This window comes from Rhinichthys klamathensis, unplaced genomic scaffold, assembly GCF_029890125.1.
Source record: "Rhinichthys klamathensis goyatoka isolate OS25496 unplaced genomic scaffold, OSU_Roscu_1.1 h1tg000082l_1, whole genome shotgun sequence".
In the NCBI taxonomy this organism is placed as follows: Eukaryota; Metazoa; Chordata; class Actinopteri; order Cypriniformes; family Leuciscidae; genus Rhinichthys; species Rhinichthys klamathensis.
Genome location: NW_026606624.1, coordinates 1905579 through 1932343, shown reverse-complemented (window position 1 = coordinate 1932343; position 26765 = coordinate 1905579). Strand labels below are relative to the sequence as shown.

General features: G+C 37.5%; 1 protein-coding gene across 3 annotated transcripts in view; it reads left to right on the top strand.

The window, feature by feature from the left end:
• The first annotated feature begins 8520 nt into the window (after positions 1–8520).
• The window catches only part of fbln2 (fibulin 2), a 71915-nt gene continuing 53670 nt past the window's right edge, over positions 8521–26765 (top strand). For 2 of the 3 annotated variants that reach the window (XM_056251406.1, XM_056251404.1), the window contains exons 1-2: positions 14221–14309; positions 16442–18400. In XM_056251406.1, the coding sequence (XP_056107381.1) occupies positions 16561–18400 (1840 nt within the window). In that variant the 5' untranslated portion in view covers positions 14221–14309; positions 16442–16560. Of the gene's footprint in view, positions 8597–14220; positions 14310–16441; positions 18401–26765 lie in introns of those variants that run through there. The other variant, XM_056251405.1, reaches the window with a different exon arrangement.

Genomic DNA, 26765 nt, shown 5'->3' with positions numbered 1-26765 from the left:
ATAACTTATTAATCATATAATTTTTTAGTGCGGTGAATTTCCCGCATTACTCCAGTCTTCAGTGTCACACGATCCTTCAGGAATTATTCTCTGATTTGGAGCTCAAGAAACATTTCCTATTTTTATCAAACAGTTGTGCTGCCAAATATTTTTGTGTAACCCACAATGTTTTTCAGGATTATTTGACGAATAGAAAGTTCAAAGGAAGAACAGGATTTATTTGAAATACATTTTATTGCTGAATAAATGAATATATATATATATATATATATATATATATATATATATATATATATATATATATATATATATATATTGAATGGTAGCCTAGTGTCCTCTTTCAAAAGTATTCCGTTCTCCAAGGAAACTTTGAGTTCACTCGCAAAAACATTGAAATTTAGTTTTTATTCCCATTTTATATTATTTCCTTCACAAACATTTCACGAACAAGGGAGTGCAATACGTTTGTGGGTGAACACAAAAAGCACTGAAGTTGAAATTCCCCCTGCCCCCTCAAATTTTTTCTATAACCACCATATTGCTTTAGTCCGGGGGTCCGTTGAGATTTAAAACTTTGCAATCCCTTGAATGGCTTGTCTTATCAAAATCTCAATTGCAACAAGCCCTACTACAGTCACAGACGTCAGTGGTCACAATGCCTAATTGCTGCATTGACTTTTTCAATTTTGGTGTTAATGTGACCGCAACATTGTCACTAGCAAACCACAATTTACAATGCTGTGCTTGTGCACTAGAAAAGTTACATCACATGACTTCCTGCCTAACTGTGCAGCACACATTTATTTGGTTACCGGTTATGTGCAGTTCATTATAGAAGGAGGAACAAATATCCTATATAAGTATAACATTCATGTATATCCTTTGCCTCAATAATGGCAGGATATAAAAGCAAGCCAAATGCATCCAGATGTTGGGTGTTGGGAGGAATCGGAGCTTTACTTTGGGATCGTCTGAGTCCTCTTGTCTTTCTGCAGCTCTTCTAGTCTGTGGAGGAATTCCTGGCAAGACAAGACAGAAATCGAAACCTGCCGCTTGATGAATTGAAGGTATGTCAGGAATTATAAATGGACTGAACATTTGCAATGCATCTTGTGTGTATTGCAGCAAATTTCCATGCTAATTTAGTCAAATTAATTAAAAATAAAAGTACTCAAATTACACATTTACAATTACACACTAATTCACACATACACAAATGGATAAGATACAATTTTGATAAACTCTTTTTGACTTGACTTAAATGTGAAAAATATCAAAATATTTTCTTTTATCTTCCACAGAAGAAATAAAGTCTTAGAGATTTGTATTGACATGATGGTGCGTAAATGATAGACAGAATTTGCATTTTTGATGAATTCTCTTTACTGACGGTTATTGAAAATGTTTTTTTATTTAATGTTGAGAATTATAATATTTATAATTGTAAAATGCATTCCTGTGGACTGTGATAAGCTTATTCACTGATGTGAAATAATACATTGACTTATAAAGACACATTTTGTATTATATATTCAATGCTTTATCATCTGCCACAATGATGCTGTCTTTGAATCCTCTTCATTTTCATAACTGCAATTACTTTAAATTAAATAGCGTATCATATAATTAGATTAAATATGCACATGCACAAACAACTCAATGTTTTGTGCTTTCTTGTGTAAAATGTGCAGATATAAATATAAAAAAAGATGTTTTACTTTGTCTCTCTGATTGATGACCTCCTGCTTCAACCTGTTAAAGTCTATTCCGGAAATTATAGCAAGAAAAATATCAGGCTTCAAATTTACATTTCTTTTTCATAAAGCCTAGCAATACACTGCATTGTTGTAGTGTAATCAAAATGAAAAATATGTTTACCTGGAACCTTTAAATTATAACTTGTTTTGTGTGCACACAGTTGTGAGCATGTAAAGCTGTTTTTATTAGTTGAAAATACAGAGGAAGATAATTCCTCCAGACACGCTCAGCTCCCACTCGCACAATATCTGGCAAAAGCAGGCGCAGTGAACAGATAGTCCTCCCATCTAATGAAGGCAAGAAAGAAAAACATGCAGACACCTTCAGTGTCCAGATGGGAGTCTAACATCGTTTTCCATTAAGACATACATTCAGTTCATAATAACCATCGAAAATGTCTTCACAACAGATTGATTACCTCACACACATGCTGGATATTTCTGGGGGGGGGTTTAATGAGATCAAATCAAATTGCCCTTCAGTGCCTTTGAATAAAATGCTATTTCAGGTCATGGTTTGTTTAAAATTATTTTAATGTGAGCATTTAGTGAAGTGCTTGAGCTAAATGTAAAATCCACCTTGTGGACGCTGTTGAGATCAAGCATACAATAAAGGATTTTCCACAGATTTGATAGTCTTACCTTGACTCTGAATCCTGAGAATTCATTTTATGGGGCAAATTTGCCCTCTAAAATATCCTACAAAACTGTCCCATGCCAGAATTTCACATTCAGAATTACAGTTCATAAAGTATTCTATCATAAAGCAACTTACTTGAACTATTAATATCTATGTTTTAATGTTTTCAAAATGTCTTCTTTTGTGGTTTGCAGAAGAAAGAATACAGGTTTGGAACACAAGAATGATGACAGAATTTTTAATGAAGGAAAAAGCCTCATATATTGAAAATGACGGCACATCCCATGATTTGTTCTATATTTAAACTCTGTTTATCTGCTCACATCAAATGGCACATTTTTTATGTGGAGATTTTGTACTCTTTGGCCCAAAGACAAAACATCAGTGCCACATTAATGGAGTCGACCATTAGCCCCCTAGTGGCAGGCCTGATAACATCGGAAATGATTGCAACAATATTAAGGTTAGAAATTATCCAGGGCTTGGGGCAAAAATGCCACTGAGAGTGATAAAATGCCCCAAATATTTCAGATATGGGACCAAAAGTTCCATGGTTTGATATATTTCTTGCCATGGGTTAAGCAACCATATAGTGTCTGTTTGAATTAACAGATTCAATTGAAGTGTTTGACATAAAATATCATTCAAAAGTTACAGGTCAGTACGTTTTTATTAAAGGAATTAATATTGTACTCATATTCATCGGGATGCATTCATCGGGATCAAATATATATTGTACTCCTGTTCATCGGGATCAAAAGTGACAATAAAGACATTTATAATGTTACAAAAGATTTCTGTTTAAAAAAATGCTGTTCTTTTGAACTTTCTATTCATCAAAAGAGACTTCTTTCAAAAACGTTAAAAAATCTGACTGACCACAAACTTTTGAAAGGTAGTGTATGGATGACATGCTGTGTGTCACATAAAGGCAAAAGGGAAAAAAACGATTTCAGCACCCTAATCGGCAAGTCCATTTCTGACACTGTTTTATATATTCAGGATGACATCATTGCAGAGTATCACAACAAATAAACCTGTTCTGAATTCATTGTCATACAAGCACAACAGATTCAGGAAACCTTACGCTGTTTTGGCACACAATAAAATTATTCATGTCTGATTGGAGCTTTCTGAAGCTCATCCAACTCCTTGATTTCATTTTCATTCTTTTCTCAGAGGTTCAATATTGAAATAAACAAGAAGCCTTAATGGTTTTGCCATCCAAAATTATGCAAAAATTGTGTGAGCACAAAACTCCAGTGGAGCGTCAACATAAAGAGCTGGAGAATGAAAGAGGAAGGCAGAGCAACAGCCTCAAGCTATGTTCACTCCCTCTGCTGCCCTTATGGCCAGAGATATGCTTGTTCATTTCTCAGTGAACGTCTTCCCTTATGTGTTTTAGATGCATACTGATCCTAAGCTTTTCCTGAGGCCTTTTATGACATTGTATGTGATTTTGGACCATATTTTTAACTCTTTATCTATTCAGTGTGTTGCCCCATCTAAAGGTAACTTTAAATATTAAAATGTCACATCATAGTGTGTGCTGCTGACCGCATTATTGTGAGAGAATTTTTGTTTATGTCTGTTATGATGCCAGTAATAGATCATATGTTGTGAGGAAGGAAACACTGGCCTCTGGATTTGACATTTTAAAACTATTTGGAAAGTTCTCCTGTTATGTTCTTTGTTATTTAGCAGGCACTTTCTTCTATCAGAATGATTATTTAGTTGGTACAATTACGGTCAAAACAGCAGCTTTAGAAGAGAAACATTTGAACTCTTCATAGCAATAAATAAATATGATATTTAAAGTTCTACCTGAACCATACCTTTAAAAGATACCTTTCGAAACTGATTTTGCGAAATTGGTTTGCACATGGATCTTTTCACTCACAGTTTAGACTGAAAGAATCCATGCATGAGATTGTATGGAGCAGCTGGAAAGAGAATTACCCCAGTGCAGAGTAGCCTATATCACAGCAGACAATGCATTACTTTAAGAAGAGCGAGCAGCTGTTGTCAAATAGTAAGAAAAGATAAGATGATCATATGTGCTTTATCACAGGATGTTCATCAGGTTTCATATTTCAACTATAAAACCATAGCCAGAAGCATTCTTGGACTGTGTTTAATTACTCAAATGTTTTAATACTTTATGCAAATGTTTAATTACATTTTTGATTAATATATATTTTTAATGTTTTATTTTTAATTATAAAAGATGATATACCTGTATTATATATATTATTTCAAATGTGTTTTTATATTTTTATTTTTAAAATACACTTATGGCTGACAAATTTAGTCACATCATGCTGGATTATTAGTCAGGAAGACACATTCTTCTTTGTATTGTGAATGAATCTGAAGTTCAAACTCGAGCAGATGAAGTGCCTGTCGTTAGGGTAGTGATGGCAGGTTATCCTGACGCTGGATCTGCATTTTTCAATCTTTTATAACAATAGGGATAAGTGATTTTGTGGCAAGCCACAATGACAATGTTTTCAAGAAATCACAGTGTACAGACAGCAGGATCAGAGTTTTGCATTAGAAAGTCAATAGGATTGTTAGCTGTCACCAACTGACAACAAAATTGCAAAGCAGAAGTTTCCTTTTGGGAAAACTGAATGTTGCTTGCTTTTATTAATTACTATTAGGGAACTTATATACATAGTTCTACCAGAAAGATTTGGGAGATAGTGATGTAACAAGCATTCATTTCCTGCCTGAAGCAAAGGCAGGGGCGCAGCCGACCCCCCGGGGGTTATGGACGGGACCATCCTGGTGGTGGTGGGGATGGTGGAGATAGTTGTCGTGTTGGTATCTGCGAACTCAAACATGTGTAAGTACCGATATTTTATACGAGAGTATAAGGACATGATTGGATAGATGTGAAGGTAATAATGACGTAGTAATTAAGTCTTCCTGGCAGAACTTTATGCTAAAGCTTTCATTTCAGTCATGAAACTCTTCCGAGCAGTTGATTGGTTTTCTAAAAGCCGGCTACTTTGGCCAATTTATAGTTTTGTTATATCTACCTATTTTTATTTCCATCCTGAACCAGCTCAATTCAGTTCAACACACCGTGGGAATTGTCTTAGCCCCCCATCTTCCCCAGCACCACCTAGATCTGCTAGGGTTCTCCCTACTTCCCTTGCAGAAACTCGTATCCTATTATTTCTGTGCGTGTTTTAGCAGTAGCCTTTACTCAGGCCAACACCCGCATAGCAGATCCACTATGGATGTTTAGTCCACCAAGACAAAGCCTATATACATTCCATTCTTATCAATAAAAGTCTGTTTAATTCTATTCCGAGAGTTGTGATGATTGAAATTATTCGGAGCCATTTTTTCTTTTCTTTATATATTTCTTTATTTATATATTGGTAAATTAATAAAAAGTGACATAAACCACGCGAAATCCGAACAGAGGAGTCATACACTACATTTACTGTAGACTCCCAGTCCAAAATTTCATGACATTTTTTTGTCATGCACTCTTGCTGAATCTGATTGGATTTCAATCAGATATGCACAAAAATCGGATTTGGACTGACAGTCTGAACATAGCCTTAGAGTTGTGTGTGTTAATATTATTCCAATTAATTTAAAGAACAAGAGTTTTATGTATATACAACATAACATAAACAACAAACAATTAATATAACCGACAAGCTGTCACTACAGTTTTTGGAATAAAAATCCCAACAATGGTAACATTTTACAGCGAAATGTAAATCTTCTACCATATATGAATACTCCCTTAAAACTCTTTCCCACACTATAGCCCTCATTAGATCAAACTTGCCCTCAGCTGCAAAGCATGCTGGGTAACCATTGCCTAAATTCAATAAGGTGTTAAATCAGAAAAAAGGTACTGACACCGCATTGATTCATGGACGACAGACATTCCAACATGTCATCTGACATCACTCCCTCCCTGTTCTGGAGCACAAGAGAAGCTTACTTCAAGCCTTATATGATTTATACATGCCACCTACATCTCACACCACACTTTGACACACAGATCCAAAACAAAACAATTTGCGTGCTGAAAGCCCACAGGTAGAACATGAATATTTCATGAAATCAGGAGTTGATTAAGTAGGGGCCACAATATTCTTACTAAAGGAACCATTCCTCACAAGCACAAGTGGAATCTCTCCACGCGCATTAGTCAAAACACGAATGAAAGATGTGAAATTTGCTTTAGCCTGATGATCCTTCTATGGCTTGCTAGTGTTAAAAACTGCACTTATTGTAATTATGATTCTTAAACCACCTCTGACTGTCATTGCAACATACCAGCATGTTTCATAGCTGCATTTAGAACGTGTTTCATAGCTGCACACATAATGGAAGTTAAGGGACTGCAGTGATAAGGTAACTTTATCAGGAGGAAATTAATGAGCTGTCATCTAGCCTAAAAGCAACAAACATCAAGATTTGCTAAATCATTTAAGAAACTGATCGCGTGTGGATACCATAGCTCGATGCAGCTGCTTTTTGTCACTTAATTATTCAACCTCATTTGTCTTCAGTGAGTGAGAGAAAAACACGTGCTAATGTTAAAAACAAAGGTGAAGTAGTTTCTTTGTCAGATAAAATAAGAAACTCTTGCTTGGTGAAAATTTTCACCTCAAAATGGCTGCTTTTATTTTTCGAGCACATTCCTGTCACTCGAGGTCAATGTAGGAGGAAACGTTCTTACGAAGACGTCAAGACCCCGAATCACATTTTGTGCACTCATGTGTAGTCACTGCTATTATGGAGGAAACATCAGAAGCTTATTGAAACATCTCTCCTGAGATTCTGACCCTCAGCTTGTAATGCCAGAAGCAGAGCAGTGTAGTTTAATGAAGTTCCAGCAGTGAGTTGGACATGCTATAGCTAACCAATCTGAAGCTTACCATCTAGCTAACCATCAGAAGCTTATTGAAACATCTCTCCTGAGATTCTGACCCTCAGCTTGTAATGCCAGAAGCAGAACAGTGTAGTTTAATGAAGTTCCAGCAGTGAGTTGGACATGCTATAGCTAACCAATCTTACCCCAGATAATTATGAGGTTCTAGACATGAAATCAACATGAAATGACAATTTGGGTTCTCAACACACCTCTCTGGTCTTGTTCGTTGTCCTTTTTCATCAAAATGTAATGACTTTTTCTGCCTCTAACAATTTCTGGCTGATATCAAGGGCTCAGTGTTTGGCTACTTGCTAAATGCTGTAAGTAACAACATCCTCTGTGATCATTGACTACCAAATTTCTTACATTTCAAATATTTAATCAATATTTAATGGAAAGATATTACATTTATTTTTCTACTTCCAAGGGCTTCTTCCAGCTGAGGCAATGAGATGGGAATTCTTACAGATGTCTTTCTTCAGGTATTTTAGTCCTACTCAAAAGCCACAAAGCCTTGATTTGTCAACACCTTCACTCCAGCCAAAAGTGGAATGTCTATAGACTCGTCATAATCATTGGCTAAAATTAAGTCCCGCCCTACATTTTTATTCTTCTGTTGAATATGCTGTTTATAACATAACAGAAGTAAAATGGGTAAAATAAATGTTTTAATTCACTTAGGAAAACAATTATTAGCTGGTCAATTATGATATATATATATATATATATATATATATATATATATATATATATATACGTATTGGTATTTCAAATGAACAATTTTAAAAAAAAATGCAACAATGTGAAAGTCTTTAATATCACTTTCGATTAATTTAATTCTTACGAAATAAACGTATTATGGATGGATGGATGGATGGATGGATGGATAGATAGAATATGCAGGCCAAGGCCACCTCATTGCATAGCTGTGTAGAAATCAAATAGTTGGACTAATTTTGACTGATTCCTGATTTTGTCCCGTGCTTTGTTTCTGAAAGACATCCAAGGCTTATTAGCTAATTTGATCAAATCATCATAATTAGGAGCAAGAAGATCAGAGGTCTGGCTTGAATCCGCTCGACCCCATGAACATACTGTACGTTCAACTCTGCAACCCAGTGTTGGCACGACAGATGAGTGTTCTAAATTTTTCCTTCTTTCTTTTAGGTCTCTTTCTCCCTCTTTCATCATGTTTTGTCAGGCTGTGCTGCCCACCCAGGTCTCTCCCACCATTATGTTGACAGATGCCTAGCTGGAACAAGAAACTGGCTTCAAAGAACCTCAGAAGTAGGTTAATAATGCACTGCTTATTAGGCATGTATGAAGCTATTCAATTCTGCGGTATTGTGTTCAAATCACTCAACACACATAATCAGAATACATTTCTGATTTATCAGGGGGTGCATGGGGATAATTGTGACATGTTTTGGTATTTGCTTATTTATTGTTCAGTCTAAAACATTTAGCCTCAAAAACATTTTTAGCAATTATTTGACATTATCAAGCTTACATTTATTTAGCATTACATGTACATGAATCATGGAAGCTCCATGCATGCAAGGAATTCACTATTTTCCCCAAGTTAAATGAGATTGGCATTATGCATTTGCAGTATATTGAATTTGTGTTTAAATGTTTCATGAAATGGGATAAGTTACCAAACTTTCCACGTTTGCTAATGTGTGCGGTTTCACAGGATGTCAGAGCCTACTTAATATCTTCCATAGTCATAATCGGCGAAGCATGTGCATTAACAGAGTGGAAAAATGTTATGCTTGTCTGAGCGGTTCCTGTCAATGTGTGTGCTTCAAACACAGGATATGTTTTCATGTTATTTTTACCCATCACCCCTGCTGTTTCTGTACATTGGGTTGCTTTTGTCAGGGCCATGGTTACCTGTCACATTGCTAAGAGAAGCACTCCAAAACACAGTGTTCGGGACAGATGAAGTATGCATGGCGCTGATGAAGATTCCAGAACCTCCTGCTACACCCACTTCCTTTCTCCCCCCCCTTTCTATTTCTCTCTGGGCTTTCTCATTTTTCCCACAATTTACAAGCCCTTTAACACCAATGCATCACAAAGATAACCCACTTATTATAGGCCACACCAACATGTTCATCACTGGGTGGTCCCCTATATTATGGGACCTTTGGGTGACACTGCTGTTTTTCCTGCAGGTTTTCATTTGAAAGAGATAAAGGGATTAATGAGAGATCAGATTGTTTAGGGCGGCAACATAAAACTTAACATTTATAATACGTGTACATTTCATCTCTCTGCACTGAAAACAGGAATTATAAACAAAGAATTAATCAAGGTCACCTTCCATTGATTGTCTCCCTTATAATGCTCATATTTTATTTGATATGCAGTTGGATCTAAAAGTCTATATTAAAAATCTGGGATTTAACCTAGATATAAAGATAAAGTTTTATTATTATTACTTTAATGTTTATTATGCAGCTTGTGTAGCCTACATGAGTTTTCATTGAAGCAAAATGGGACCTTGCAAATACTAAGACAAGGCTAATTCATATTTCCAGTGCAAGCTTTGCAAAAATGCAAACTATTAACATTTTGTTTGTTCTCAATTACTTGCAAAACTGGCTGGTAGGCCTATGATTAATTCTGTTTCTGCAGCCCATCCACTACCCACGAGGCTATATGAATATTCTTCCATTTACCAGGCCCACACATTAAACTAAGTCAGTGTTGATACTGACAAAATTCGCTTAATTTCGATGCTGACGTCACTGAAAATAATGATAACTTGCGTGAGGCCGAAGTTGATTCAGTAGGCCTAACTGCTCTGATGGATTCAGTTCAGTGTTCAAACCGATTCAGTCTTGGTCAAACCGCTGACTCATCTTCTGTTAGTTATTTTATTTGTATTGATTTCGTGATATATGACTTGTTCCCAAAAACATTTTTTTTTGGCATTAATAATAAAAAATAATAATAATTTTAATAAAAATCGCAGAGTGACTAAATGACTCGTACGAGTCACGAGTCATTTGTTCAGGAGTCAAACTGGTCCGTCGCGCTGTGTTTTTGATTCAATAATTGACTCAAAACAGTCTTTTGTTCGTGAATCAGACTACACTATCTAGTAGCCTACGTTTTTGGTTCACTATAAAGAACCGCTGGTCATAAAAGTATTAAGTTATTGTATCGGACACGTCCAATACAACACGTGTGCTTGTTTTCGCGTTCAGGCCGCGAGGGGGCCAACTCAATAGAGAGATGTTTCTTTGCATTATTTTGAAGTAAACGGACTTTTATTGCATTGCATTTAAAATGGACGGACAACAAACTCAAACCGGAGGTAAAATTACCTTTTATTTTGGCACTGATGATTCAGCGGCGAGGGAACGTCGTTATTGTTGAACCTGAAAAGCGTGCAGGAAGAAATACGGATAGCCCATGACTTTATAGACTGGATTTCAGAATCGATAAATTCCCAAACTTTTTTTATTTTTTTAAACTCCGTAGGCTACGGCTATCAATACTGCATTTGTGACCTTTAGGCCTATTGTAAATATACACAAAAATATTTATATTAGCCTACAGTGGCTGCAGAATTGATTTTAAAACACTGCTTTATTAATCCTCTTCTCTTCAGAGTTTTATGATCTGAAGAATAATTGAATAAATGGATTAATCCAGACTCAGAGGTATAGTTTACAGCAGCCCTAATAGCAGTCCCAGATGTCTCCATGCTGAACAATTGGCTTATATGCACACATAATACACATTGGAATGGCCCACCATATTCGGAACAGTTGTAAACGGCACTGAAAGGTGTTTTTTTCTTCTTCTTTTTAAATCAACCTAAAAGTCAAGGAGACCGCATGATTCACATTCATTTCATATGGTCCAACTTCTAATGAAAGTGCCATGTGACTCAGATTTACAGAAGCTCTCCATTTTCCAGCGGAACAAGTATGGTATGTATTGTGTTTTGTGTGTGTGTATGTACAGTATATATACCCCCCAGGGTCATGCCATCTCTTCTTGTTGACTTGTCAAATGTGTGTCTGATCAGTTTATTCTTGAGATCAAACCATCAAAACGCACTACTCCTGTAAGCAAGTCAGTTCTGTGTCTCTTTCCTTCTTTTAACCATTATCTAAAAAGTTCAGAATTATGCGACAGCAAAACAAACTCGCACAATTTTTGATAAATGTCATTGCACTGAATGCCTCGAATTAACTGGCACACATTGACTTTGTAGATGTTCATTAGTGCTTTGGATTCTGGCACATTTGCTTCAAGAATTAATCCTGCGTTAATGCGCATTTAACGGTGGACCTTTTTTGCTCCAGTTGAGCAAATCAAAACAGAGCATCTAAATGCATTTGAAAGCATGTTAATTTCACTGTCTCATCCGCCTGCTAGGAGTGTATAGTCCTGGAAAGAGAAGTATCAATTACAAGGATCAGAGTAAAAACTCATTTATCTTTGCAGCAGACAGCCTGCACTGCTCTCCTAAAGCCTGGTCATTAGAGGGGCCTCATTTGAGCCCTGGGTCAGAATCCTGATCAGGTCAATGCCTGAGCAACATCATTTAGACCCATTAAAAGACAAAAACTGCATTGCTGAAATTCCTACCAAGTGACACATTTATGATACCCTGCAGATAAAGGACGTGGCTGTTTGAGTAAAACATTGAGGAAAATGCTTTGCTTGGCCCCGAACAGTGGAAATAATTGTTTCAAAAAGTGTTTCCCAGACTTCCTATGTCTTGTGTACATCCCACCTCCCCTCCCCAACTCCATCACTAAGGCCACAAGTACCCCTTCAGACCTGAATTTTTGTGCAAAAGTAAAACAAGTCTTATGTTAAATTGCAACCATTTATGCAAGATTGGTTTTAGGAATTGCATTGTGAAAGCCATTCGTTTGTTCATTCTTTAAAATGGAACTGAAAAAACTTGACATTCATCATGATCAGTTGTTTAATTTATCGACCTAATATTATGTTGTAGTTTTTGTTTTATTACAATTTTTTTATCCTTTTTATTTTTATTTGTTTCTGGATGTCGTGAACTAGACAGGATATTAAGCTTGTAGGATATCACTTGATGGACACTTGAAGATTGGAAATTTGGAGTCGTACAGTGTGCTCTGATTCCTTAGAAAAGTTTTTTCCTGCCTGATTTTGATGGTGTAAAACAGAGAATTAAATTTGAACTTTTGTGGATTTCTTTGTCGAGAGTCTAGAGAAACACGGTCTAGATCACAAAGTTCTCCGGAATTTTTAATCACTGTGAATAATTTCACATTACCCTTTTGATGATGTCATCATGCGATCTGATTGTTTTGGACAGGTCTCAAATGAGTGCAATATACGCCAACTGAGTGACCTGATGAGGAGACAACTATTGGGAGTGTAGACAGTTGAATAAATCATTGGAGATTGCCAGGTTTGTGCTGTGGTTTCTTCTCAACGGTTTCATCCAACTATATCACGTGGCAAGTCACTGTATTCAATTTCATTGATTGTTTTCACATAGCATTACTGCTCTTGAGAGAAACTGGCAGTAAAGGTGCAGAGGTGTTATGCGTTTCGATGATTTTGTAGTTCTTGGATGCACTCATCTCATTTGCACAATAACAGATTCAGTATTCCTCAAAATGAATAAAAATATTGAAATGCAAACTTAGAATATTACGCAAACCTGCAATAATTAAATGTTACAATTATACTTTATGTATTTAATCTCACTTTAAATAAAAAGAAATGTCTTTGCTGCTGACCTTTGTTGATCCAATTCAACCATACGAATAAGCAAAAAAATGACTTTAGTTAAACATTACAGTTGTGTTTATTACTGAAGTAAGAGTGTTGAACTTTCTTCACCCTATTGAAACTGAAAGGTTTGTTTGAGCTGCGCCCTCACTGTACAGATGTGAATGTGCATTTTTTTCAGGCTATGGCTTATTCATTTCACTTTTGTTGTAAAAGAGCCTTTACATTTGCCAAAAATATATATATATAAAAATTTGCTATTAAAAATCAAGCAATCCCAGCCCAGGTGAGAAAAAGTAACACAAAAGTTTCCATACAAAAGTAATGCAATTAGTTATTTTTTTAGGGAGCAACGCAATATTATAATGCATTATTTTTAAAAGTAACGTTCCCCAACACTGGTTTTAAATGTATTGTATATGTAAATTAATCAAATTATCAGGTGGAAGACACACACTTGAGGGACGATGTAGGCACAGTGTCTTTGTTTGAACAAGGATGACCCTTGCTCCTAAGAGGTACATGTAAGGTCCTTTAAAACAGCGTCGTAGATGTCCGACAAGCTCGTCATGGTGTTGATTTCCAGAGGCCCAAAGCATGCTTGGCTTTGAAGGGGGAAAACCTGAGTGCAAAAGCCACAATTTAACAAGGTAAACAAAACCAACTCCTATGTAGTTAAGAACTCTCCTGAGTTTGGTTTGTTTGTTGTAAGGAATTTCACACAAGTGTTTGGGAAACCCAGCTGAGCTTTACAGACATGCCTACAGTTGAATGTGTGTCTTTTATCTAAGATTAGCTTGAGCTGCAGCCTGTATTTACTGTATTTAAGAGTAAAACTAAGATTGCACGTGCCTTTTACTTGGACATAAAATAAAAGTAGCCTACATCATGCAAGGTACAGTTTTACTGTGCTATCACATAGCCTATGGACTATAGGAGGAACATGTAATTCTCAAGATATGCATAATTTAATTGACTAATAATAAATGAATTTTCAAGCTAAATACTGTGGTGTTTTCAAAATACTAGCATCTGATTGCAAACACCAGGAATTGTTCTTATGCTAAGGTTGTACTGTATGAATGGGCTGCTTCATAAAGTCACGGTACATGGAGTTCTCCAACTTTGTCCCTCCCCTTTGCAATTCTCAACGCACACTAAGCTGCACTGTGCAGGCTTGAAAAGGCAAGTTAGTTGGCTGTAACTTGTAACCTGTGGACGCACGGAACAACATGATTCCCGCAAGGTAAACTTTTTTTTTAACCCTTTTTATTTAGTAACGTCAACAAAAGATCGCTCGTCACGTGTGGGCATAATTCGATGCTCTGAATAATAACCAAAAACAAGTTTTATGTTCCAATAGCAGGTTTGTAAAGTTAGACTATTGACAACATTGGCTGCACATTGTTTTTATTGTTTATATTGTTTTTACCTTTTTTGCAAATGAAAAGTTGAACTGAAACAGAACTCGTACTGCTTCTGGGCTTGAGCACGCGCTTGAGGTGTCTTTCATATTTATTTGTTACTGACAGCTCTTACCATATTTTATAATCACAGGTAATCACAGATTTTGCCGCAATAGGCTACCAGATAGTGATTGTTACTAAATAAAATGGTAATAGTTTAATATGGAAAGTTTTTATATTCCTGTCAAGTCATTTATTTTATTTTGATGACAGTGTTGCGGCTATTGTTACCACTTTTTTATCGAGTTTTGGCGGAAACTGTGGTCACCATAGTAATTTTTATAAGAGGCAAATGCAGTCTTTGTAGTTTTAATTCAATTTAATTTGCCCCATTATATTTTTATATGCTTAAATTGACGCTTAAATGTTTAAAGTGCGTGTATAATTTAAACGAATAGCTTTTGTTTTGATTTTCTATTGATATTTAAAGGATAGTTTACCCAAAAATAAAAATTCTGTCATCATTTATTCACCCACATGTTGTTCCAAACCTGACTTTCTTGTAGAACATAGACGTTTTGAACACTAAAAGATACAATGTAAAAGATTCAAAGTAGTCCAACTGTGCAATTTGGCTTAAATACGGACCCTAATTTAAGTAGGAATTCATTCATCTTTCCATCCAATAAACTGTTAACAGCATTGTATCGACAGTGAAATGACATTGAGAGCTGACATTGTAAACAAATCAGTAAGATCGGTTTTGTGAATTGGATTGATTTACAAAGATCAGACTCAAATCACTGATTCGTGAATCATAAATCGCTAGCCTACTTCTCTAAATGCGATAAACAGCTATCAGATGCCAAATTTAGCTCTTTTACTTTCATAAAGCTACCATATGCCTTCACAACACTTAGCCTATAGTGTACATACTACTTTAATTGGAGCTTTGTGGTGAAATTGCCATCTTTTTTAAAGTCTCATTCATTGACATTCTTCAAGATTTCACCTTTTGTGGTCTGCATAAGAAAGAAAGTCAAACAGATTTTAAAACAACCTGAGGATGTGTAAATAAGGACAGAATTAATTTTTGAATTAACTGTCTCTTTAACGCTTCATACAGGTTATATAATTAGCCAGACCAGTTGTTTTAAATCATGTTGGCATGGGCAGAGACAAATGTTTTGCCCAGACTTTTAGATATTAAGGTTAATTGTTCTTTTTGGAAACAATTAAAGCAGTTACTTTCATCTGCCATGAAATCTAAACGTTCAGGGCCTCGGGACTCCAAGGGTTTTCCAAAGTAAACAGAATGTGTTTCTCAGCTGCTGAATAGAAAGCAATTCAATACGAATGGCGTACAATGCTAGAAACAAGTCTTGTACTGCTGTAGTCATCGCTACTACAGAAAAACACAGCTTTGCTGAATTATTTTAAATCCCCACTAAATGTTTAACCCACAAAACACCTCATCAAAAATGGCTTTGTGTCTGCACTGAATGCCTCAAATTGAGTCCTTTTAGTTGGCTTTGCCACTTGCAAATGAGAGTTCAGTATGACTTCCTCCATTATAGACCTGCACTAACTGAAGCAAATCACTGTTGTCCCATAAATGTCAAACAAATCAGAAAAAGCAATCAAAAATAATAGAGAAATCGTATGGTGTGGTGTAGCTTTTAAGATCCCATCAAATGGAATACCAGTATTACAAAATCTAATGCCACTGAATACGCCATTCGTGTGGCGGACCCATAATGGTAATGAGTTTGAATGCTGGTGCTTCATTATTAAGGGGAAATCATGAGATCAGGCTTGGACAACCCTGTGATTTTAAAATGTGGGATGGTCTTAGAAGGGTGAGCTCAACTGTGAAGCCAGATGTTGGCTTTTACATACTGACTGGCTGGAAGAACTCCACAGGAAATTTTCAGAGTGTTCTCTAACTTGCATCTCTCTCTCTTTGTTCAAGGTTTCTCTGACAGCTTACAGTTCACAAGAGGAGAGCTGACTGTTTGGGCTCTGGAGAGATTGGAGTGTACTGGACTGCAGACATTTATCAGCTGTTGACACACCAGGTACAAAGTCAAAATGGCCCGTGGCCTATTGAACTTGGTGTTTTTATTGAGTATAAGCGGCGGCCTTTGTCAAAGGGATTGCACTGGTGTGGATTGCCCTGAATTGCACAACTGCATCGAAGAAGTATTGGACACCGGAGCATGTTGCGCTACCTGCGTGCAAACGGGCTGCATGTGCGAGGGGTACCAGTATTATGACTGCATCAGCGCTGGCTTCAGAAACGGCAAGGTTAAAGAAGGTGAGTCGTACTTTGTGGACTTTGGGAGTACTGAATGCTCCTGTCCGCAAGGAGGTGGACGGATCAGCTGCCATTTTATTCCATGCCCTGAGATTCCGGCTAACTGCATAGAATTGTCGGAACCGGCGGACGGGTGCATTCAGTGCGAACGAGTTGGATGCACTCACTTGGAGCAGAAGTATGAAGCTGGACACACATTCCAGATTGACCCTTGCCAAGTATGCCACTGCCCGAAAGAAGGTGGGAACCTAATGTGCTATCCGATTCCAAACTGTGACCCGAGGCTTACTTCAAATCCCATGCTAACCACAACAACTGAGGAAAGCACACCAGAGAGAGACTACAGAGACCCTTTACAACACATTTTTAACCATCAAGGATCTAGAGGTCCCTTTAACAAACACATTCCCTTGCACAGTGATAGCAATCGTCCTTTTAAGCTGCGTATGAGACACGCAGACGAGAAGGAGGAGGATGAAGAAGACTATGATTATCCACCCACTGATTCCTTAGCTTCATCTCTGCGTGATTTTGCAGGTCCTACGGAGTCATCCATCATCTCGGTATCTCGTTCAGGTAATTTTACCCCCCGCCAGGGTGTGCAAAGGGGAGCCAAGCAAGAGCTGAGAGAGATGTTTGGCATTCATAAGTCGACAACAGATAGGCCGCAGTTTCCTTTCTATAAGGACAGTACTGATAGAATGAGAGTCAGTTTTCATAATGACAAACCAAAAAATGAGCTATTCAGCCCTATGAAATATAAAACAGACCGGGAACAATTCGTCCTTCCTGTGGAAACTACAAACAGAGTGGGATTCTCCACTCACAAAGATACCACAGAGATCCAGAGCTTTAGTCTTTATAAAGACAACACCAAACAAGAGGGCTTAACAGATGATGAACAGCTTGAATTTCCTGCAGAAACTACTGTTGGGGATACATATACCTCACAGGAGGACACCACATACAGCGAAATGGTTACTGACTCTCCGTTGACTATTGAGCAAACTACATCTCCGCTTTGGGAAACCGCAACTTCATTGCAGACGGCTTGGGATGGCGTATCAGATAGTCAAATTTATTCACTTCTCCCCAATTACGTGGAAACAGATGGCTCCAAACATGATGAAACTATCACAAGAGAGTCCAGTAAGGAAAAAGCAGCTGTATTGAATGAAACTACTAGCCTTGATGGTATTCAATCAGCTGTTGGTAATCAGAATGAACACATCCTGAGCAGTCCAGGTCCCGTTAAGCAAAGTGTGACCACCTCTACCGAAACTATGTCAGAACATGGAAAATCAAAAGCAGAACTTAAAGAAGAACATGAAAGGCTTTCAGTGGACCACAGAGAACCTTCTGTAGACCACAAACAACATCATGATGAACACATAAAACCCCTTGAGCACCAAAACCCTAGAGCAGAACATGTGCAAACCTTGGGAGAGCACAACACAGAGCTTGAGAGGAAACATCAGTGGCAGTTGTTCTCTCCAGTTAAGTTCAGTCCAACCAGCCCACCTTCAAACAAACAGTCCCATAGTCTGTTTAACTACAGAGAGGAGGAGGAAGAGGCAGACAACACCCTCAGAACTCATTCTGGGATGGAAGAAGGTGAGTTAACAAGCAACTGCTTGTCATTTATTCGGTGTTTCAAGTGCTGAACTGTTATGCTGAAGAGTTTTAGTGCATAATTAATGCTAATGTGATTTATAATTGACATTCACCTGGTACCATAAACTCTGAGTGCTTGGCAACTTGCCATAGACAATCACAGCTGTGTAAAGATGACGGTAACACTTTGCCGGGGAATACACCGGGCCTTGCACCCCGCGGTACGACAAGACAAAACAAACAGGCCTCTCTCGAGATGTCTACGGTGACTTGTTTTCACAGATTACATGGCAGGTTACCAATTAAAGTATTTCTGGTATCACACAGCGCTTAGGAAAACTGTTTGCTGTCATGTTTGATTTCGACATGTAAATGGTAAGGATTCTCACTAGTCCTAGGAATTGTGAGCTGGAGCATAAATATTCAACTCAGGGGGGCCGTCTGGATCGCGAAGTAAAACACTGCACCCGCTGGGAACATCCTCCTTGCTCAGTCATCATATTCACTCACACACCACCTAACACCCTTGTGTCGTTTAGCACGCTCCAAGCTTCAATTAGTGAAACATTGCTAGCTATAAACACACCATTGACTGGAAAATGGCTTGTGACTTTGAACCAAAAGGTGTTAATAGGTTTTGTCTGCATAATTCATTTTGACTTGTACTGAACTGAAATATTTAATTGGGCCTTTGAATGAGGCACCAACGTAACTCAATACGTTCCCAGTGCCTACTAAATATCTTGTGACGAAATCACTGACTTCAGATATTTTAAAAGTTCAGATGGCGAGGTAAGACTGTAAACGTCAACAGATTGAAATAAACTCAACAGTAAAACATCTGGAAACATTACAGAAATGTTATGAAATTAATGTCAGAATGCAAACAATCTTAATAATGGGCTTTATTTTCTTTAGGTAAAATCATTTATTTGATTGTGGAGTGAAATATGACCTGGACATGTTTTTATGAGATTCATCACTCATATAGAGGTTTCAGTTTTGTTCCAGAGGTTTAAAGAAATGACAGATCGTTCTTTTGCCAAATGTAAAACTGTTGTTTGCATAACATTGATAGATGTAACCTTTTGAATAGCATAGAATAACTCAATCCGTTATCATTTCTCATTGTTTAGTTACTATTTGGCTGCCAATATTAGTCTGTTTTGTCTTGTCTAGCTTTCATTGTTTAGGCACAGTCAGTATACAATTTAAGATTTGTGAACTGCTATTTTTGTTTTGCTATTTTTGACCAAGACAAGATGCCCTAAAACAGTGCTGGTAAAGCTTACCCTCTCAGTCAAGTGGATTTCCTGAAAATAGTAAAGAGTTAAATCTCAGGCTGGAAGGGTCAGCTCAGATCATTGTGACAGAATACTTCAACTAAAAGGCAACATTGCACAATTAGTTAGATAAGGAGAGGAATTAGTTATCTTGCAGGATGCCAGTTGGCCATTGGTCAAAATAAGCAGCTCTCACCGGATAGAAACACTTGGAGCTCTCAACAGTTTGCCTCTCTGCATTGCATGAGTATGATAATCAGGGAAAGTGGAGGCACACTGTACTGATAATATATGTTTGGCAGGTAAGCAGTTTATCGTTTTGCACATACCGGCATTGCCAACATGTGCATTGAATTAAAAGTCAAAGGTAGCAGCCTAGACTGTTTGTGTTGCATGTTTCATCTCACCCACCGATCATGAATGTCTGTAATGGAGAAATGCATTGTCCTATGGGAAACTTGTTATTTGGAACCAAATGAGGACGTTTTTTGTGACCAAAAAATATGGGAAAAAAATGATTTAGTCCCTTAAAGCCTTGGCAAAATCCAGGGTCTTGCTATATAGGAGTTTTTAAAGGATGGGGCAGTTAAACATGCATTTGAGGACCCATGGACTGTCTGCCGTGAAGTTTTATTGATAAGTTTCTCCTTGAACTAAGGAAGTTATTAAACGTATGTGATGTAATTCCAGCTATAATATGTGAACCATTTTTATTTTGAAAGTTCTCCAAGTGCTCTACGATTGAGCTCCATTTATAAGCATAATATGTTAATTATGTCAATACACCATCTATTAGCAGTCTAAATGGAGGAAATCGGGAATATGTGTCAAAATCAACCTACACTGGTCTCCTATTTGCTTGGGCTGAAAATGTGCTAGTGCTAATATGTCTGTATGTGCATGTGGTGTCTTGCTTTAGTGGGAACCTTTGCACTTTGTTGATGTGTCTGAATGTTTACTGCCAGCAGTAATGCAGTGATTTTGTGATCCTGTCTTCCCCTCATTCAAATGCATCTAGGTTCTGTTCGCATTTAAGAATTAAAGAGACTCAGAGCCATACAGAGATAATGATAAAGACTCTGGAGATTTATTTTTTCCCTTAAGGCTGACACTTACTGCAGGAAGTCGGGTCTAAATTTAAGTTTGTATTCAGATTTGTTAGTTCCTGTAAGTGACTCTCATAAGAAAATGTCACTTTAGTGCCTTTTATCCTGCTCCACCAAAATTTCACTCATGTTCTGCATTTGAAACATCACTACCATATTCAGCTTGTTTAGGAGGAATCGATTACTTTAACATAATTTTCAATGAGAATAACATCTTGAATTCAAAACACAAGGAACATTTTGAATTAATAAATAATAGGCTATGTATAGCCTCAAAATCCTATCTTTGAGTCTCACCTCTAACTTTTCATCAGTTTATGCCTGAAGGAATCTGGTTTATGATTTGCTAAGTTCCATAATTATTTGGTCTTTTAAAGTGTCTAATAAAGTCAAGATGAATTTCTTTGCTGTGAGATTTATAAATACAGGTCCTTCTCAAAAAATTAGCATATTGTGATAAAGTTCATTATTTTCCATAATGTAATGATAAAAATTAAACTTTCATATATTTTAGATTCATTGCACACCAACTGAAATATTTCAGGTCTTTTATTGTTTTAATACTGATGATTTTGGCATACAGCTCATGAAAACCCCAAATTCCTGTCTCAAAAAATTAGCATATCATGAAAAGGGTCTCTAAACGAGCTATGAACCTAATCATCTGAATCAACTAATTAACTCTAAACACCTGCAAAAGATTCCTGAGGCTTTTAAAAACTCCCAGCCTGTTTCATTACTCAAAACCGCAATCATGGGTATGACTGCAGACATGACTGCTGTCCAGAAGGCCATAATTGACACCCTCAAGCAAGAGGGTAAGACAGAAAGAAATTTCTGAACAAATAGGCTGTTCCCAGAGTGCTGTATCAAGGCACCTCAGTGGGAAGTCTGTGGGAAGGAAAAAGTGTGGCAAAAAACGCTGCACAACGGAAAGAGGTGACCGGACCCTGAGGAAGATTGTGGAGAAGGACCGATTCCAGACCTTGGGGGACCTGCGGAAGCAGTGGACTGAGTCTGGAATAAAAAACATCCAGAGCCACCGTGCACAGGCATGTGCAGGAAATGGGCTACAGGTGCCGCATTCCCCAGGTCAAGCCACTTTTGAACCAGAAACAGCGGCAGAAGCGCCTGACCTGGGCTACAGAGAAGCAGCACTGGACTGTTGCTCAGTTTTACATGTCATTCGGAAATCAAGGTGCCAGAGTCTGGAGGAAGACTGGGGAGAAGGAAATGCCAAAATGCCTGAAGTCCAGTGTCAAGTACCCACAGTCAGTGATGGTCTGGGGTGCCATGTCAGCTGCTGGTGTTGGTGCACTGTGTTTTATCAAGGGCAGGGTCAATGCAGCTAGCTATCAGGAGATTTTGGAGCACTTCATGCTTCCATCTGCTGAAAAGCTTTATGGAGAGGAAGATTTCATTTTTCAGCACGACCTGGCACCTGCTCACAGTGCCAAAACCACTGGTAAATGGTTTACTGACCATGGTATTACTGTGCTCAATTGGCCTGCCAACTCTCCTGACCTGAACCCCATAGAGAATCTGTGGGATATTGTGAAGAGAAAGTTGAGAGACGCAAGACCCAACACTCTGGATGAGCTTAAGGCCGCTATCGAAGCACCCTGGGCCTCCATAACACCTCAGCAGTGCCACAGGCTGATTGCCTCCATGCCACGCCGCATTGAAGCAGTCATTTCTGCAAAAGGATTCCCGACCAAGTATTAACTATTGAGTGCATAACTGAACATAATTATTTGAAGGTTGACTTTTTTTTTTGTATTAAAAACACTTCTTTTATTGGTCGGCTGAAATATGCTAATTTTTTGAGACAGGAATTTTGGGTTTTCATGAGCTGTATGCCAAAATCATCAGTATTAAAACAATAAAAGACCTGAAATATTTCAGTTGGTGTGCAATGAATCTAAAATATATGAAAGTTTAATTTTTATCATTACATTATGGAAAATAATGAACTTTATCACAATATGCTAATTCTTTGAGAAGGACCTGTATAATGCACATGCACAAACTGCTAATGTGGTGTGATGCCTCAAATGCCCATATGGAAACACAATGTAACTCATCACCACTAATAATGTATTACTTTAGAATTCAAAGTCATGTCATTGGCTTTTATGAAATCAGGCCAGTTTAATCTAAAAAGATGGATACTTCATTTTAATCATGTTGACTGCTTTTTCCAAGAGCTGATGCCAGAAAGATTTTGTGGAGATACAGATTATGTGTGAGACGTCAGTAGATTTGTTGAATTCTGAGATGAATCGCCTCTGTGTCCAAAACATATGGAATCAAACAAACAGATCATTGTGGCTAATGTATGCTCTCAGCATACTTGAAAATATGAGTTTGTGCTATGATAAATCCTCATGCATAGTGGATATGGTGTTAAAATGCACATTCATTTGAATCTTGTCTGTCAGCCTCAAAGTCTATATTCTGCCCAATGAAAACTGCTGATGATTGACTTTTACACTCATCCATGAATAAGATATCTACTGTTTCTTTTTTCTGTCCAAAATACATGCAGATTCAGAATATGATAAGTCTTCATAATATTTCAGCAATTTTGTGTTTTGCTACCAAAGTTTTTGAGTACAAGAATGTGCACAAAGCAACATAAGCAAATTACATTTCATTCATGATTTGAGGATCATGTGACACTGAAGGCTGCTGATAAAAGCTTTGCCATAAAAGGAATAAATAACATTATAAAATCTATTAAAATAGAAAATATTAAATTGTAATAATATGGCACAATATTACTGGTTTTACTATATTTTTGACCGTGGCTGCAATAAATGTAGCCTTGGTGAGCATAAAAGACTTTTGAATAGACTGAAAAATCTATCGACCCCAAACTTTTGCTTTCCGTTGGGAAAGCATATCTTCCTTATATTTTAACATCTGCAGTAGGTAACAATGCTCCTACCATGTTGCTAAATACTGAGCCTTAATATTTAATTTATATGTTGAAAGGGTGGTCATATGCGAATGTAATGACATCATAACTGTGACATGTTTCCAGCTTAGTTTCCATGGAAAAACCATAGAAATTCACGTTACCAGCTTACAGCGCAACTATGCTGTATGATGCATATGAGGTAAACAGTATGTCCACAGACATGAGTGATCAATCATCTTACATCAGAGAAACACACAAGGCCGTATACAGGCAGTGTTGTCTATCCAAAAGGCTCTGATGGAGGACAGCTTGGAGATTAAATGTCCAACAGAGACTCCAACAGCATCATTTGAAACATCAGCACAGCCCAAAATCACCCAAAAGAAATCACTGCGAGAGTCTGGATGTCAATCACAGGTTTAGTGTGATCACACTTTCTCGTTTGTGATAAATATTACAGGAGTGTCAGAGTCTGTTGTGGAGTAGCCTAGGTTTCTCTCTCTGGGTTTTTTTTTACTTTTATTTTTTATGTGAAAGATTGAACTGAACATGAGCTTGTTTCTTGATTCTTGTCTTTTATGTTCATGTTGGATAGGACTGGGACCAGATTGGCATGAGTGTTTCAGCTGAAAGAGCTGAATTATACAATTTGATCAAGGGTGTGTCACGTCCCCTGACTAAGTCTGTGTTCTTGACAGTGTATCAGTACATAAAAAAAGAGTTGGGACATATGGATTTGAATTTGCACTTCCCGGATCTGTTTTGTGCGTTCACATGTTACAATGTATTTTACTAGACTTCTGGGAGAATACACTGTTAAAAACATCAAAAACTTAGAAATTTAAAGGCATCACAGGCACAGTTGGCTTTCCTTTGTTTAAAAGGGTTCATCACTGTTTTTTAAGCTGAGTTGTTCATTTACGTCACAGCCGTAAACCATTTCTTGCTGTATTGCTAGTCGAAGTCAAGTGGTATTAGTGGGAGGGACATTCTAGAGAGCATTTGGGGGAAATTTTTTTATTTGACAGTATGCAGAGCGAGTCATCAATATTGTTGGCATATTTTGACTGAAGAGAAAGACTGTCAATTTCACAAGTTTGGGGTTGGTAAATTTTTCAAATGTTTTTGAAACAAGACATTTATGCTCACAAGGTTACATTTATTTGTTCAAAAATACAGTAAAAAACTGTAATATTGTGAAATATTTCAAAGAACTTTTCTATTTTAATATATTTTCATTTAAAATGTGATTTATTCCTGTGATGGCTCCAGTCTTCAGTGTCACATGATCCTTCAGAAATTATTCTATGCGGATTTGGTGCTCAAGAAACATTTCTTATTATGATCAGTGTTGAAAACAGTTGTGCTGCTTAAATTCCCAATGAAATCAAAATTGAAGTCGCTATGTGAATGTGCCATTCTCATATGGGGATAGGGAACAATTCAGACAGTGTAAATATGCTTTACATTTGGGGTGAATGAAGTCTGGTTTCATGTTAGTGTCACAGGAACCGCCGCGGCAGCGCACACACAGTCCGGTCCAGAGACACAATAGCACAGAGCGGATCATGGGCGAGTCGGCGCAGACCACAAATCGCAATGGACCCATTTGAATTCTGCACAGAATGTTATATTTTAAAGTGATATGGAGGAGAGACGGTTAGAGATTAGGAGGAAACTGCGGCTTTACCGAGTTCAACAGCTCTGGCCGAGCTGTAAACTAAACGCTATTGGCTATTTTTTTTTAAAAGGGGAGGAGCTGTTCAATATGTCCCGCCCTGTCTTCCTGTTTCAGTGGAAATTATGTTAACACGTTGAATAATGCTGCGCATTTCAAGGCACTTCAGTGGGCCTTTAATATTTTTGTGGAAACTGCGATGCGCTTTTTTCAGGAATCTTTGATGAATGGAGTTCAAAAGAACGGCATCTATATGAAATAGAAATCTTTTGTAGCATTATAAATGTCTTGACTGTCACTTTTGATCAATTTCATGCATCCTTGCTGAATAAAAGTATTAATTTAGTTTTAATAAAACTTACTTTTGAATGATTTTGTATATCTGCTAAAAGTTAATTTTGTCAAGTACACAATTGCATATAGCCTCAATGCTAACCAGACATGAACTAAAAGCCACAAAACTCAATTTTAAGCCATTGGAAAACTGTCTGGCATGCAGGAATCAGCCAATGACATTACAGCACATAGATTTTATCACACAAGAAAATTACAAGCTGCGTAGTCTTTGTAATTGCCATGGATTTTCTATATCAGTATGGTATGAAATGAAGAAAACCGAAAGTTCAGGCCCTTTTGAGTTAGGAGAAATATGAGATGCCCTATTAAACTCTGTCCTTATGCCTAGCGTGACAGGATGATTTGAAGTCACCGTGAGAATACATCATTTCACAGAACGGTTGAAAAGGTCCAGTTATTGCCTCTTGGAACCAGGCGACTGGGTGCTGCTCTCAGCAGAAGTGATTTCTCAATTCCCATAGGCCCACAATGCTGCAGAAAAAACTGCAATTACCAAGGACCTTCTCGTTTCAAATCCACACTCATTCACCAGCATAAGAAAACTGACCAATCGTGTTCTTCTGCTCATATATCCCTTACTATAGGAAATATGAGTAGGCCTATGCGTTTGGGCTTTTGCCAATGTGTCTTACTGTTTTACTGTCCTTGAGAAATTGCCCTGTATTCTCACTGCACCTCTGCTTCTTTTTGTTCCCCCTGAAATATGTGAGTTGGAGCAGTAATTCTCTATTCTGAGCTGACAGACAGTGTAGAAAAGCTACCATGACTCTTTCTGAAAGAAAAATATTCAACAAAGTCTCTGAAGCAGGGCGTTTAAAATATGAACCCCATATGAGATTTTGGGGAGGAGGGGGAGTCACATTTTTCTGATGTCAATTTCACGCACATTCACACCAAAGTTTGACTTGTTGGTCAGTGCCGCAAAAAATACTTTGCTTTATTGAAGGTTTTTTTTTAGCTTATCTGGGAATGCAGTTGGACAACCAGGAATGCTTGGGACTTTCCTTCTTTTGTTTGT